Source organism: Zingiber officinale, chromosome 7A, assembly GCF_018446385.1.
Source record: "Zingiber officinale cultivar Zhangliang chromosome 7A, Zo_v1.1, whole genome shotgun sequence".
Taxonomy (NCBI): domain Eukaryota; kingdom Viridiplantae; phylum Streptophyta; class Magnoliopsida; order Zingiberales; family Zingiberaceae; genus Zingiber; species Zingiber officinale.
In genome coordinates this window covers 4,686,430-4,702,872 of record NC_055998.1, presented here as the reverse complement: position 1 = coordinate 4,702,872, position 16,443 = coordinate 4,686,430, and the positions used below count along the sequence as shown (strand labels likewise).

At 35.1% G+C, this 16,443-nt stretch overlaps 2 protein-coding genes across 6 annotated transcripts; one reads left to right on the top strand and one right to left on the bottom strand.

The window, feature by feature from the left end:
• Window positions 1–374: 374 nt before the first annotated feature.
• On the bottom strand, window positions 375–9,974 carry LOC122000814 (squamosa promoter-binding-like protein 12). 5 transcript variants are annotated; one of them, XM_042555278.1, is made up of 7 exons: window positions 9,850–9,951; window positions 8,708–8,802; window positions 7,739–8,459; window positions 7,266–7,402; window positions 5,965–6,222; window positions 5,229–5,285; window positions 375–821 (listed from the first exon to the last, which is right to left on the bottom strand). In XM_042555278.1, exons 3-7 carry the CDS (start codon window positions 8,413–8,415, stop codon window positions 601–603), a joined length of 1,350 nt encoding a protein of 449 aa, XP_042411212.1. In that variant the 5' UTR covers window positions 8,416–8,459; window positions 8,708–8,802; window positions 9,850–9,951; the 3' UTR covers window positions 375–600. The 5 variants fall into 5 exon arrangements, with proteins under 5 accessions (XP_042411212.1, XP_042411211.1, XP_042411210.1 ...); XM_042555277.1 differs by lacking the exon at window positions 9,850–9,951 and adding an exon at window positions 8,901–9,177; XM_042555276.1 differs by lacking the exon at window positions 8,708–8,802 and having other exon boundaries at window positions 9,850–9,974.
• Window positions 9,841–16,062, top strand: LOC122002193. The gene is made up of 9 exons (XM_042557278.1): window positions 9,841–9,939; window positions 12,037–12,126; window positions 12,773–12,886; window positions 13,993–14,175; window positions 14,802–14,946; window positions 15,453–15,556; window positions 15,658–15,717; window positions 15,756–15,848; window positions 15,943–16,062. The coding sequence occupies exons 1-9, from the start codon at window positions 9,841–9,843 to the stop codon at window positions 16,060–16,062; spliced, it is 1,008 nt and encodes a 335-aa protein (XP_042413212.1).
• Window positions 16,063–16,443: the final 381 nt, after the last annotated feature.

Here is a 16,443-nt window from a genome sequence, read left to right as displayed (position 1 = left end):
TGGTGTCACACATTATTCTTATATTTGTGTATTCTCTATTCTTATGAACAGTGGCTTCTGTGTGCCGTTAAAATGCAAGCGATGGTTTGAATCTGAATGGTTATGATCGAATACAATCGTTTCTTTTACAATGGTTGCCATCATTTTCAGATGGAATGATTGACATGGGAGGCATGTTGAACTTTAATATATTTCATACCCATTAGCCTTTCGTTCACAATTACAACCATCCATTATACTGTGCATTAGGTGATATTCTTTCAACTTGGAATGGACTGAGCTCAACCCGATTCAAAACTAAGGACAAGTAAAAAAAACTGCTTCTCACAGACGGTCGAATAAAACTTTTACCCATTCAGCAGCCGGTGATGATATCTGAAAAGATATAATGGGCGATCATTTGAAGTTAAAATTTCCAGTACCTAGGATTCTTCAAAACGACGAGTACATGGGATCATAAAGTGGAAACTACGACTACGTACAGTACAATACACTCAATCTACAAGAAAACATTCAGATTGGCTCTCCTTAAAGTGCTCATAACATCCGATTGAAGTCGAAGGACTCCTTGGGCGTCCTGTGTAATTGGAAGTCCCAGAGTTAGCTTAGATTGTTTTGCATGTCTAGTCTGATCGGTGGCTGCTGTTCTTGCCAGATGCCGCCTGTTTCTTTAGTCTGAGTTGTTACAAAACTGATTGGGTTCACAAACTCGAAATTCGATTGTGCCTTGTGTGGAAAACAAGATTCAGTTGACAGAAGAGAGAGAACACACGGATTCGGTGCTCCATTGAATTTATAAGCACAAGCAGGTGCTACTGGATCTGTGGAATAAGATTTATGAGACCCATTAGAAACTTGAACAAGTAGAGTGCTGTTGTTAACTTGAATTACAAAAAAAAAACAAAAACAAAGTACTATCTGAAAAAAGGATTTCAGTTAGAATCCGAGCATTCTATAGCTACAAACTAAATTTTTATGCTTTATGAAACAAACATTAATGAAACCTCTACTTCATCACTAGTAGATAATGTATACAAACTGGTCTTTACCCGAATACTCAACTTTTAGGATACATGGTTAATCCATCAATTTTAACATGACATCAAAGCCAGAAGTTGAGGCTCCAAAAATTCCAATCAAGTGAAGGACTTCATCCACACATGAAAGGTGAAGTGTTTAATAAAGTAAATATATAAATTAATTTTTTCCTTCAATCTTTTAAGATAACTAGTTATCCTATCAACTCTAAAAATAGCCAATGAAGGATAGTTGTTTACATTTGAAGTAGGTGCATAATTGGAAGAGAAAATAAATTTGAATTGGAATGTAAGGAAAGGTAACTCATCTAAAGCATATAATACATAGCATAGCATGCTACATTACATGAATCATAACCATCATTTCCATTAGCTTTTTAAAGATCATAAATTGGTAAAAATTAAGCAAGTCATCAATCAAACATGAAGCACTAGTAGGCAACTTTACTAATTTGATAGGCAATGAAAGGTGCAAAAGATGACAGATATACTCTTATGACCGACTAACTGTAAGGGCATCCACAATGGGAGCTCCTGACGTGGCAACACGGAAGGAGCTCCCTCCCATAGTGGGAGGAGGGAGCTCCTTCGTGTTTTTTGAAAAAGCGGCTCGGTGTTTACGGAGCCACTTCATCAATTTTTGTTAATATTAAAATAATTTATTTTTTTTAATATTTGTAAAACAAAAAATTAAAAAAATAGCATCCCGTCAATGGTCAAAATTTAATTTTTTAATTTAAAAAATTATAAATACATCTTCAATCTCTTTTTTTTTCATTCATCTTATCATTCTCTTCACTCTCTACTTCTTATTTCTTCTTTTCATTCTCTATTTGTATTTGAAATGGATGAAAATTTCAATATTTTTTTACAAATCTTGTGAATTCTTCAAATGTGGAAGAAAATACATCTTCTCAAAATACTCGCATTCCTCCAAATATTCAATATCCTCATTTTTTTCTCTCACACACAATACCCTCCAAATTTTTAAAATATTTCATATTCCCCAATATCCTCCAAAATTTTCAAATTCCCAAAGTTCTCAAAATTTTTTGACGAATCCAAGTAACACCACCCCAACTGCATTTGGTATGTATTCATACCAAGATTGGTCTGTCATAGGCATCTAATTTGAAATGCCTTCTCCTTATATATTTTCTCCTACTCAACCATCAGTCATACTTTCGAATGAATCAAGAAGAGCTACTATTGACCCATCTATCAGCGACAAAGAATCTCTAACGCCATCATCTGTTCTAGCAACTTAGTGGCCACCATACTCATCACAAGAAGAGCATGAGGTTGAATTGGAGAAAGATGATTCGAAATGAAAATTTTGGTTTCTCAATGAAGACGTGGTCCTTGAGAAGTCATAGGCAATTATCAACACCGATGCAGTAATGACTAGAAGGATTAAACCTTTTGAAAACGTATATCTACTTATTAGAACAAGCGTCGGCCCACTGGATCTATGATGAGAAGCTATCAGCGGCTAAAATCACATTACTATAGGTTTGCACCGATGGTAAATGAATTTTCTGCAACCTATAATAATTTTTATACTCATCGTCAAAGCGGTTGGAATGACGAGAATATGTTGGAGAACGCACTGAATATGTGAAAAGCCAACAACAATAACAAAAACTTCAAATATATGCATGTGTGGAGGGTTCTCATATGCTCCACAATCAGTTGTTCATTACTCTAACAAGAAGGCAAGGACGTCTGAATCAGGAGGAACACTTCAACATCAAATCCAGATACAAGTGTTGATGTGGATGACTCTGAAGTCCACATTCGTCTGATAAGGCAAAAGGCGGCGAAGAGGATGGGCAAATCCAAAGTCAGAGAGGGCAACACTGTGGAACAAAGCATCGACAAAGAATGACAAGATATTAAAGAATATCAAATGCAAAAAAAGATTTTGTGGGAAGCCGAGATCTTTCTTAAGGATTATGAAATTCTTATGAAAGATACTAGTAAGATGACACCAGGACAGCTTCATATGCATGAGAAAATAGTTTAAAAAATTAAACAGAGATGTGGTCTGTAATAGATGTGTTTAAGTTTATTTTTATATATTATTATAATTTATATTTTTTATTTGATGTACTCTAATATTTATATATAATATAAAATATGAAGGATAAATGAAAAATATATATAATGAAAAGCATGGGACTCATGAAGGAGTTGTTGAGAGATTTTTTTTGTGATAGTGGAGAGATGTGTGGGCCTTTTTACTTTTGACATGGCGTGGATGTGGCAACGAAGGAGCTCTCTAAGAGCTCCAACGATTGTGGATACTCTACGATGACAACAAAGCCACATGGTAGCTAATCATCCATAGAAGTGTGATCATACATGTAGATCATGATAGTGTCTTCCAACAAAATCAATTTACCGACAAGAAAACCTATTATTGGTCTCTTTATGAACTTTTTTATAGGGATGGAATATGAGCATGCGCAAGTAGAAAGTTGCCATATGTTGGCGAAGATTTTTTTTTTTACATTAAAATTCCAAATGCAATTCCCCCATTGAGAGATGTTTCACTTTTGGGACTTTGGAACAATTATTTCATCTCTATAGGAAAATTCATACATGGGTCTTGTTACTCCTTATCTTGTGTGACAATACTATAACATGCACATCATAGTTGTTAATGACTTCATATATAATCATTTAGCAAAGTTCAAAAGTTGGAATGATGTTATGCAAATTCAAACAAACAAACCTAAAAAAAAAAAGGTGGGGGGTGGGGGGTGGGACTACTCTACCTCAAATTTCTAACTGTACTCACCACTAAAATCATGTCATAATAGAAAGCGATTGGCACACTAATTAGGAGAAGAAATGGAGTAGCTCAGGAAATAAAAATGCCTAGTTGAACAAACTTAATACCGACAATATGGCAAAAGAGAGAATTTAAATTGTATAAAGAATATTAAGTTCCGTGTTGACCAGATGTCTCACAGCAAGTCGAGCCAAGCTTTGGGGTGTTCAAGCTTGTTTGATAAGGTAACCAAGCCGAGCCGAGTTTAAAATGAACCAAACTTTTGAAATGAGTGTTCAAGCTTGGCTTGGTTTATTTTTTATGAACTTGAGCTTGTTTGAAGCTTGGCTTGAACTTGGTTCGTTTAGATGTTATCAAGCTCTCAATTCAAGCTTGGCTTGAACTTGGTTCGAGCTTGGTTCATTTAGATGTTATCAAGCTCTCAATTCAAGCTTGTTTGATTGTTTGAAACTTTTAGGTGTTTGATTGGTTATTGAGCTTGATAATTTAAATTTATTTATTTATTTTATTTTATTGTTTATTTAGCATATTAAAAAGAATTTTATTAATGAATATGGTTTGTGAAATTGTTCATGAACGTTGTTCACAAACGTTGTTCACGAATATTGTTCACGAACGTTGTTCACGAACGTTAACGAGCTGAACACATGTGTTCAAGCTTGTTTGTTTAGCTTAACGAGTTGTTCAAGCTTGTTTGTTTAATTAATCTTATGTATATTGAACGAACATAAACAAGCTTTTACCAAGCCAAACACCAAACTTGTTCACGAACGCTTGGTTCATTTACAACCCTACTTACAAAAAATATAAGGGTATGTGAGGTGGCCATTAAAAAATTAAAATAATTTATAATGCTAAAACGTTTAAAATACATATCATAAACTATACTAATTGGAATATCCAATTACTAATTTTCTACAATATGTATATAATCCATACATAATCTATATTAATAAAAAAATGTAAAAACATATTATTATCTGAGTAACATGCATATAATTGAACACTTGAAGAGAATTAACAAATTACCATCTTCAAGAACTAACTTATAAAAGAGTTTCGTTGTCCGTTATCCCTTGACAAGGGACAAGGGAATGTAATATTTGATTGAATCCAAATTGATTTGAAGGAACTTGAAGTTTGATTTTTTGGGTGCCCCCGTATGGGTGGCACATGTCTCATATGTGACTATAGATCACATAGTCCTGAGTATTGAAGGCCAAATATACTACATATGATACAGTCTCTCACCACATACGCTGAGGAAGATGAGGCTTCCTATGCTACTTTTTTAAAACAATGACAAAAGATACTGTATTGAAAATGATTTCATTTAAGAAAACAATGTTTTTGCAAGACCCCTGAAAGCATATGCTAAGAATGGTTTGAAATACCTGTGCTGCAGCTGGTGCTGGATGCTTGAAGGAACAATAGTGTTCTGGGGGATTTTTCTGTACCGTTAGGAGGAGATGCAACCAATAAACAATCAGAAGGAAGAGAGAACAAAACAAGGAGGAAAAATAAGATGCAGAGGAACAAGAAGAGGACTTCTGTCCCTATAACTTCCTCTTCAGAATGGTGTAAGCTTCTGCCAGCTTATCATCATCCAGCAACTCTGCTGGCCTCCTTCAATTTGTGCTGAGGCTTTCGAGATCAACCTCCCCAACAAGTTCTTCAATCACTATTGGATCTCACTGTCTACCTATGACGTGGTTTCTATAGGTTCTAATGTTGATGTCTCTATGAAATAGTATCAGACGAGATAAACAAAATTCAAAATCTTATCTGATGTAACAAGATTCAATTAGCATTTGTCAGAAGCCTTCATTATAAATATATAATTAGTGTTTAAGATATGCGACATTTCTTTAGCTTCTAACAAAATATTTAAACTAATGGCTAAACTTTCTTTGTTAAAGGAATCTCAAAGGTGTCGAAGAAAGTCAATACACTTTCTTTGTGCAGTACGACATAGGTGGGAATTAGTAGTTGTTGAATGTGTAATTCAACCATAAGTCAAAAGTTTTGCATTTCAGAGAACTGCATTTAAGTGGGTGGATGGAGATTAATGCAGTGATGGAATTCAAAAGCTCTCAGTCAAACAGATGAGACAAGGTTTGATGCCATTACCTTTATTGAATGACTCAGCGTTCATGTCATTGAAAGGCAATAACTTATTGAAATCATGGTGAACAGTTAACATGTTTTTTGATACTCCAGCATTGGGAAAATGTAGTTGTCCATTAGCGCCTCCTAATCTACTTGAAGTTACCCATCCATTAGGACTGAGGTCAAAACCACTTAAGTCAGCCCATCTGTGACAGTCCATATCTGTCACCTGACCAAAAGAAAGCTGACCAACAATGGAACTTGTTTGCCAGCTATCATCTGTATGGACAGAAGAAAATTTTCAGGGATCAAAACTAGAGGGGATTTACAAAGAAATATTCACATTGAGAGAAAAAAAAAATTGAAGGATGCTAACAAAATACACCCATGCAGCAAAATTTGGCTTCCATGAAAAATTCTCTTTCTCATCCAGCTCAATGGAGCATAACATGGTGGTACCGAGGTGAGATAACATAAAAATATAAAAATTTCTAAATTACTTGAGATGTTCTAAAACTTCTCATTACATTTTGTTTGGATCAAGGGTCACAAAATGAGATGGGAGCATAAAATCACATTTACATTCTTGGGCAGCATTCAGCAACCACAATCAGTATGGATAACCATGCGGATAGGTCAATTGCCATCCTATGAATGATTTCATACTTAACCTGTAAAATTTGATTTCATCTCTTATAATTTTGATTGTCTTATAGCCACTAACTTGAGTTTCTACTCCAGGTTTATTCCTTGGTTTTCCATGATTACCAACATTTTTGAGGAAACTGCCAAATAATAAATTTCTCTAAAAATTGTGCACAATTGGAGTGGAATTTTTCATTAAAAATAACATGACTGGAAAAGGAACCTAGTTGAGGTCATGATTGACAAATTCGGAACATCACAGGTTCAGTAGTTACATTGAGCGATGTATCAAAATTTATTAATTAAATGAGACATTCTAAGACCCAGCCTCATAATTTTTTATTTTTTGATAATTCAAGTGTCTGGGCTTTGCCGACTAATCCTAGAGATAGACGGCCTTACCTGATTCACCTATCAGATAAATCCGGAGAACAACTTATGCACACTCAAAGGCTCACCTCCAAAATATTTGTTTCTAGTGGTATTCGAATCCTCTTATTTGTTCCCCTAAATGCTTTATTACTCTACACCACACCCATAGCGGCATCCTCAAAGTTATTTGATGGACTTGGTAGATGATAGCTAGTATTTTTTGTTGTGTGTGTGGGTATTCTCAGGTTGCCTTAGTCATCAAAAATAAAAAATATCCATAAATAATATTGTCATAAAAGTATTACCATAACTTGATGAAGAAAATGTGGCCGAACCAAATGAAATTGTCTTTGGAAATTGTCTGCGTCGTCGAGCATTATGTTCAATTAAGCGTCTTCGGCAGCTTCGTTTATTCTGATCAAACTCGGATAGATTATGAAACCTGAAAGATAAAATAATCATCATATTAATACAGAAGATGAGTAATTAAGAAATTGGATGAGACCAACCAATCAGTTTGAATTTTTTTTTGTTATATATAATAATATACTCAAGACTCTCCAGATCAAATAATTACCAAGTACCATTATGTAAGCACAAATAAGCTTCTTTTATCTTACTGGAAAAATATTGACCATCTAAACTACCCCTCCCTTCCCTAAGAACTTTACTTTCTTAGCTTAAAAAAAAAAAACTAGATCAATGCCCAATTTCTAGATTACGATGAGTTGATTTCATTGTTTAACTAGATATAAAAAGCGCTATGCTAAGTCATTACCTGCTACATTGTTGACAGAACCTGCAGATCTGCCCATCAATAATAACCTTGGGAGCCTTGGAATGGCTTCCACAGACTCTATGCTTCCTGTGATAGTCTTTGCAACTGCTGAGATTTGCATTACAACCATCAACTTGGCAATATGAATTCTTTATGTTCTGCTGTGATGCCTTTACTTTTTTAACCAAACCATTGGAGAGGTTCATGGACACCAAATAAGAAGAATCTATGTTGCTTTCTTCAGACATACCTTCCAAATACGTCCCCTTGCAGATCTTAGGACTAATAAGAGGTTTCTTACTACTACATGGAACCACTACCCTATGAAGAATGCTGGCGTCCACCCTGTCCACGTCTTTATTCTCCTTCAAGCTCTCAGGAGGTTGTTTCACTAAAGCTAAGGTTGATTGCGGTGTTATGGTTCCTGCCTTGGACGGTAGACCAATAGATACTGACAAGAAGCTTTTTGGTTGAAATTTACCTATTTCTGAACCAGAAAATTCAGTATTGCTGGATGAATATACTGATCCATTGTCATTCCAGTAACTGGTAGTCCAATGGGGATCATAGACTCGGTCAAGTTGTTGGATAGGTTTTAGATTCTCATCTTCTTTTCCACTGACAAGAGGCAAGCAACTGTAGTCCCACGGCAAAGGAGCCACTGAAGTCCAATCCATCCAAGAGGGACTATTTACAGGAAAGACAACTCTGAATAACTATCCTGCAGCATGAAATGTTTAAGTACTCATTTGAAGCCTTGAGGTAGTTAATCAAGCCAAATGAATTCAAAAAAAAAAAAATCAGAAACCACAATTCAATCAAGGTATTTTATGATATTGATGGATAACTGTCATATAATGAGCAGACGTGTTCAATCTTAGCACCACATATCAAAGAAAAACATCCTATCTACAAACATCTGTCATGTCAGATTTGCATAGATGCATAAATGAAGCACACTACTTTTACCTCTTAGAATTATGGAAAGCAGACCAAGTTTAGATGAAACAATCTGCAACCGAAACTTTTTGCAGCTCTACAAGGAGGTTAGAACAGCCCAAAATCTATTCAAGTAAACGTTAGCTAGTTTTGTAAAACTCAACTTCCAAGCATGAAAATTATCTTAGAAGTTCATTTCAATTCAAACAAAAGAAGAGAATACCCCCAGATTAAGGAGCACCTAGCCGTCATAATTGACTAAGCTTTTGCCATGAATCACACATGTGGATTACTACTCCGACATAAACAACAACCTTTAATGATTTTATTCTCTCCTTTACAGAATTTATTCTATCCAACAATCCAAAGTACCCGTTTTATTAGCCTACCACTCTAGCTTAGTACCACCGAAGACTCCTGTTCTTCAACATGGTAACCTATCTACACTTCAAGACGAAAGACGTAACCAACATGCATTCAGGAGCAATCATGATATTCTTTACTTAACCCAAAATGTGCTGTTCTCCCTTCCACCCGGAGTCTCCATAAATAATGCACCACTCTTCTAAGTTTGGATGCCATACATATACTCGTAACTTGAAACAAATTGCAAAGGACTATTTAGATTCTGAAAAAGCAAGTCAATTTTCCGAGGGGCTGAAAAAGAAAAATTAAATTTTATTTGATTGGTCACCACGAATCCACCGTCCACCGAGAAAGGTCATTTCCGACATTGCTCTACACAGTAGCACATGGGTTCCTGACGAACTGTCAGTCATCAAAACTTTTTATCTCACACCCGCCGACCAATATCCCACTAATCCGGAGTCAAGAAAGACCCGCATTTGACTTGTTAGGGACTCTACTCCCTTAAACTTCCATCCCTGATCTAACAGCCGAAAATAACAACTAGTACAGAAGCAGAAGACAGGGGAAAATGGAGTTTTTTTTCATTAAATATTATATTTTTTCCCCCAGTTTTGCTATTTACTCGGCTCGCAAACCATAGCACTGGCTAAACTACCTTTACTTTGCGATAGAAGCTTGGGGAAAAAAACAAAATCGACTATTCACCAATCCTCCAAAGGTAAGAAAAGCAAAACGCTACCTTTCTGGAGAACACGGAGAAAAAAAATAAACGAAGAAATTACTAAATCAAAATCATGGCCTACGATGAATCTGGAGCACTTTCTTCAACAGCGCCGATCTACGCCTTCCTCGAGCCTCGCAGATTAGATGGAAGGCCGACGATGGAGTGGAAAGCAAGTCTTCTATAGGGTTTTGTTGTGCCTCGGGGAGAAAAACCGCCGTCTTCGGAGTAAATTTATTTTATTTGAATAAATTTTACTGACTTCCACGCGTCGGAACAGGGAGGAGATGGAAACAGCCCGATGTAATTACTTTTGTCGTGGGCCCGACCGTATCTCATTTTTTGACAAATTAGAGTATCCCCACAACTCGAACCCCGAATGGCACCAGTCCAGGGAAGTGTGGGTCCAGGCTTCCAGTTGTGGCGGGAAGAAAACTCGTATGTTTCTGGAGTCGAGATTGCGTTGTTCACGAGACGGCTCAAGTCCCGCAATTGCAAAATGGACGTCTACATTCTGACTAATTTTAATAAAAATAGTTTTTAAAGAATTAAAATATTGATAAAAGATATTTTAATAAAAATAAATACATTTTAAATAATCTAAATTAATCTCGATGATTGAGATGCCACTGTAAAATTTCCATTTTAATATTGTTTGGAGGAAAAAAAATGTCAAATCTAGATATTATTTTCAAATCTATGCCTTCGTAGCTTCGCGCATTCTGATTGGTCGGTGCAAGGTTGTGACGTGATTCACTAAATCTCAACAAACGTGTATCAGAGAAGAAGTTAGAAGACAACTTGGATTATGAAATTTATTAAGATCATTGACCAATATAATTAGGCGTATGTAATACATAGTTGCTATGATTGTGATTTTACTATTTTTAATGCCCTTGCTATCCCACCTACTGAATCATATATATGGACACGCACGTTTCCCGCCAACAATAAATTATACTGATTTTCCTATAAGATTTTGTTTTTTCTTAATTTTTAATCAAAAATGTCCTGATGAAACTCACTTACTGCTAAATTAAATAACTATTAATTAAAAAGCTTAATACCAATGCTATGCTACTTGTGTAATTAGAATGGGCAAGGTCAAAACGGAGTAAAAGGAGGTCTTTTTTGGGGGGCTTTTGCCATTAGAAATCAGATAGAGGAAACATAGCATTAGTGCTTACGAGGACTTACTGTGTTTTAATTTCTACGAACCGAAGATATGGGAGATGATGCTTTATTATTTTATATGCATAATTTCAAACTGTAACATCCACTAGGTTCCGAAAGAGGCATATGACAAACTATCATATTATGTATGAGTTCTTCACTGATATGTTTTCCTTGTTATTACTATTGCTGGGCAGGCATAGACAGAATACAAGAGTGATTTAACTGGCTTGTTGGTTTTACATTGTTCAATAGTAGTAGAATGCGCGACCGGCCTGCTCTGAGATGCAAAATGAACATGTAATCACATGATGGTTCTGTTTATTCTCTGTTTACTTGTACCAATGCTATGCTAAGCTCCTTTTTTTCCCAAAGCAGAAAAGACTCAATTTCTGAGAACTGCTCAAAACCCACAAAAAATCATGACCCCCAAGATGATTTCAGGATAGATAGGTGCTCGTATCGATTGCAGGTTGGTGTTTAATTTTCAAGATATAGCACTTCGCGTTGATGCAAAATAAAGTGAACCACACCACCAAACTCAACTTATAGATTTTTAACCTGGACTCCACCATTTTTTATTTTAGACCTGGAATCAGTATGTGTTAATCTATGCTTGATTTTGATATCAGATTACCACTTGAATAAACTTAAAACTTTAATGAAAAAATGCAATTTTTGGGTACCTATTGGTTTAACATCAGTAATAGCAATCATTCTGGTGACTTATATGCTCCAAATCCCATATCAGATGGTAGCATTAATTTTCCTCATGATGTTTGGCTCTAAACTGACTATTGTATGATCACCTTCAGATAATAGATCATCATTTGTGTTTTACATAATAGAGTAAAATTGTTGTATTCTAAATTTCTTTTCGTAATAATAATTCCCACTGAATACACCTTTCATGTTATCAGAATTCCTCCATTATTGATTTTGTCTTGAAAAATTATATACACACAAAAGCATGGATTTGTTTGTTGATCATAGATAGTGGTTACTGCTGGGTTTTGAAGCTTTACTAAGTAATCCAACTTTGAATTTGAGAAGTGTTGCATTCCTATCGAGTTACTAAGCTTGTAATATTTTTTAGGAAAAAGATCATCTTGGAGAAGCTGGAAGCATCATGTTGTGTAATAGAAGTTTCTCCAATCATTCTTCTAGGTTTGAACTGGAACAGGAAGTAAGTGCACTTTATTCTTCTCAAGTACATTTATCATAATGATTATAATATGTCATAGCCAATGCACGATGAAAATTTTCATGTTGCTACTATCTCCTTTTGGAAGCTCATCATCAATCTCTATTGACCTCATTTGTATTGTGATCTTGCCAGTAGGATAATTGCCAACTTATCATATGCAGTTTATTAAATCTTTTCAATTAGGTGAATCTAGTGGTTCAATTTGGCTTGAATAAATTATGTTTTTAAATAAAATAATTTTAGATTGTTAGCAAAGAACCCGCTTTGTAAGTTCATTGACAGTCTAACACAAGTGGAGGAGTGGGTGGGGTGGGGGGCTAACTGAGCTGGAGTAATACAAGCCCTACACTTGATTGATCCAACCAAATTTGACTTGGATATTTTTTTGAAGCAATGAAAGACTAGCTGCAATCCTAACTAGCTTAAGTTCATAAGGTTTTCAATTATATAACTAGCAATATTTTTTCCTCAAATGTTTTAGGATATTGGGATAAATACTTGATAGAGAAAAATGTTTTGGTTGAATTTATGTCAAATATTTATATGGAGCCTCTTTTTTCAGCTTCACTAAGAATAGAACTCTCTCTTTTTACTATATTAGATTTACCTTGATATGATGTTTTAGGTTCATACGCTCCAACAAGTGTTGCAGGAAGAAATGGAATTGCATGTCATCCTTGAAAATGCTTTGGAGCATGCTGCTGTAACACTATCCGATTTGTCATACCTTCCAAATGAGGTATGTTCTTGGATCTTATTGAGATCCATTTAACATGCAAACTAACATTTTGAAGCAAAGTATTATAATTCTTAAATATTCTCAGATAAATAAATTTCAATATTTTGTGATTTTTATGACGAGATTATACATTTGAGGATAGTTAATTGATTAAAATAGTTATATATTTTCACACCAATGCAAAAATATGTCAACTGAATTCATCTTTTTCTCTCACGTCTTCTGCATTGATATCTTCGACAAATTTCATAGCAATCCTCTGTGCGTCTGTTGGGCAATGTTTTCAATTGTTCATTGAGGATAGGAGATGCTGAGAAATGATTGCCAGCAAATTGGAATGATGACTTATCCGCTTGTAATAACTGCCGGTGGATCGGAATGATGGGTTGACCACTTGAGGTAATCACTAGTGAATCAGAATGATAGCAGGTACACTTATAGCAATATGTTGTACCATATTGTAGCATATAGTCACATTTTTGTGGATTTATTTATCATCCCGATCCATGGTGTGCAATTGGGGTCAAATTTCCTATTGGATATGTGAAACAAGGTAACTGAAATCGACTCATAAGAGTGCACACATTGAATTACCAAAGCTTTGTTTTTAGGGAGGTAGAAGGTTGCTGCTGGAAGGAGAGCTTTGTTTTAAGGGAGGTAGAAGGTTTCTGCTGGAACATTTATATGGTGCAACATATGGTGCTTCCACAAACTCCATATTTTCAAAGACATAATTTTATGAGTACATTTATATTTAAATGTCTTGAACTTGCCCTAGAATTTAAATGTTGGACTAAAGTTCTCACTTCTCTCTTGTCCAAGTTTTAAAACCCTTTTTAGAAAACACTTTTATTTTGAAAAATCCCAAAGAAACATGAAATCAGCAACAATCTACCTGGATGTAGTCTTTTTTTTAGATCCTTAGATAAAAAGCAATCTTCCTCTGAATTACATCTATATGACCATATTTTCTATAGCAATATTCCAACGAGTTGTTACTACTTCAGAATTTTACTACTTCAAATGGGTGCAATGTATAGCATGCATTTCCATTTTGTTGTTAGTTATTCCCAGTTTCATATTCCAATGTATTTTATGATGCATAGGCACAGGATTTGCTGTCCAATACACCATCATTAGAGATGACTATTTCCAGATTAGAGGAAGAGATGACCTCTTTGCATTTTCAGCTTATTCAAGAAAGAAATGAAAGAAGACTTACTGAGTATCAGCTAAAACAATTGCCTGCACAGCCATCAAAATTCGCCCCTGCTAAAAATGCAGCAAACGTAATCCTTTTGTTCTTTTTCAGTAGTCTTTTTTTCCCAAGAAATATAGAAGAGTTAAATTAACTTTTGCTAAAAAAAAAAAAAAATACTATAAATTGGCATTTCAATCAAACGTTTCTATTTTGCATCTGTAACCTAATCTTGAATTGATTTTTGAAATGGCATATTAATTATTCTTTTTTGCTACATAGATTTAGAAGAATATTTTTCAATGTCATTCACATCAAATGGTTGCACTCTTCTAATAGGCTTACATTATATGTTTCATATAATGACCGAAAACTTTGCACAAAGCTACTAGTAGTGTACTACATATAACAGAATCTACTGGTCTAGCTTAGTCATAACAAGTATGAACTATTTTATTCTACGAACAAAATGTGTACTTGTAAATTTTGCCAATTAGAAGTATGAATTGTAATGCAAGTTAATAGGAATTGTATACAATAAACCCCACAAGATCGTACCCTTAATAAAATTTGTATTGATTGGCATAAGTAGCACTGCACTTTTTTCTATTGATCTCCAAATTGGAGGTGGCAATAAACAGCTAATGAATTTAAATTATTTTGTGTTTCATAGGTTTGTGTTGGACTATAATTTGTAATAGGTGATGATTTTGTCAGGACACTAGCAGCATGTTTGATCAAGAAGAGAAGTTACCAGAGAAAGAATTCTGTCAGGTTGTGCCAACTGAAATTTTCAGAAAACAGATCCCCATTAAAGACCTTTGGAATCATCCCAATCAGCTAGCTAAAGAAATAGTCCGTTGTATGAAAAATATTTTTATCTCATTAGCTGATGTTTCTACGGTATCATCTCGAATGTCCTCTGACATTGTTCGTCTTCCTTCCTCACCGGCGGATAACTTTTCAATTTCATCACATTGTTCAATATCTGAATCATCAATTTCTTCATGGGTAGACAGTCCTCAAATTGGTCAGCAATATAATAAAGACATTTTAGCTACAGGATCTATATTTGATCCTTACATTGCCATGGAAAATTGTGTTGGGCTGAATAATCTTCACCAAATATGGACAATACATTTTTTTGTTACCAACTGTGTATTCATAACTCTCTCATGGATTCGAGGGCAAGTCATTGAACATGTGTAAGGCGCTACCTTACTATTCAGTATTTATTGGCCATGCTTCCAAGACTTGAGTCACTGAAATAGTCTCATTTTGCAATGTAATTGCAATCAAAGATATTGACTCTAAGCATCAATAATTGGTTTGATTTTTCTTTGCCATACTAATATATCCTTGGATTAGGCAGATCACTGATTGAGCAACTAGCAGAAGAAAACCCAGTTCACCTTACCGGCAACGAGAAATTGGCACTTTGGATAAACTTATACAACGCACTGATCATGCACGTAAGCTACCTGGGACATATGCAATATGCTGACTTGTTTTTAAAAGAAATAGTGTAATGTAGGCAAGAAGGATTTGACCATTCTTCTGTCATCAAATGCAGGCTTATCTTGCATATGGTGTTCCAAAGAGTGATATGAAATTATTTCTCCTCCTATATTTTGCAGTTTTAAATTGTCTTGTTCTCTTCTTTAAAATTAGGCTGCATACACGGTTGGAGGGCATTCATTTAGTGCTGCTAGCATTGAATATGGAACACTAAAAATGAAGCCACCTGTCCACAGACATCAAACTGTATGTGAATGTCTTCTAAATAGGGAATCTAGTCATTGTGGTATTCTTTGAATATGTTAGATAGAGTGTTGATATCATTATTCTCTATTCACAGGCTTTGCTACTTGCTCTTCACAAATTAAAACTATCTGAAGAGCAGAAAAAGTTTTCAATCGAGACATTTGAGCCACTTGTGGCATTTGCTCTGAATTGGATTCTCTCATTCGAAGCTTAACTGAGTGGCTTGTATCCATCATTAATTTTTAAAAGCAATGTTGTTCGACATTTGAAGTTCTCCTCAAGACAGATTATTTCGTGATGTAGCACTACATTGAGTTTGTCATGACCATTTATCATCATGGTAAGTGCATTCTATAACAACAACATTCAAATCGTTTCATTTGCAGGTAAAGATCTACACTCCAACAAACGTAAAGGGAAGTTACTAGCCCCAAAAATGCTCTATTTGTTTGTCAGAGGCCTTGTGGAAGATACCAGCTTCCCAACTTGGGTCTCCCAATTTCTTCCCCACCAACAAGCAAAATTTGTACACCACTACAATCTAAGGTTAATGACATATCGACAGAAATTCCCCCCAGCAGCCAATAAAAAAGGG

Excerpts from the sequence above, each read along its gene's own strand:
- LOC122000814 (XM_042555276.1), bottom strand. The coding sequence starts at position 8,415 with ATGGATTGGACTTCAGTGGCTCCTTTGCCGTGGGACTACAGTTGCTTG. Across the intron at positions 5,286-5,964 it reads CGCTGAGTCATTCAATAAAG|AAAAATCCCCCAGAACACTA; the intron begins GTAATGGCATCA and ends CTAACGGTACAG. Across the intron at positions 822-5,228 it reads CAGCACCAGCTGCAGCACAG|ATCCAGTAGCACCTGCTTGT; the intron begins GTATTTCAAACC and ends CTTATTCCACAG.
- LOC122002193 (XM_042557278.1), top strand. The coding sequence starts at position 9,841 with ATGGCCTACGATGAATCTGGAGCACTTTCTTCAACAGCGCCGATCTAC. Across the intron at positions 14,947-15,452 it reads AGCTAAAGAAATAGTCCGTT|GCAGATCACTGATTGAGCAA; the intron begins GTATGAAAAATA and ends TCCTTGGATTAG. Across the intron at positions 15,849-15,942 it reads CTGTCCACAGACATCAAACT|GCTTTGCTACTTGCTCTTCA; the intron begins GTATGTGAATGT and ends CTCTATTCACAG.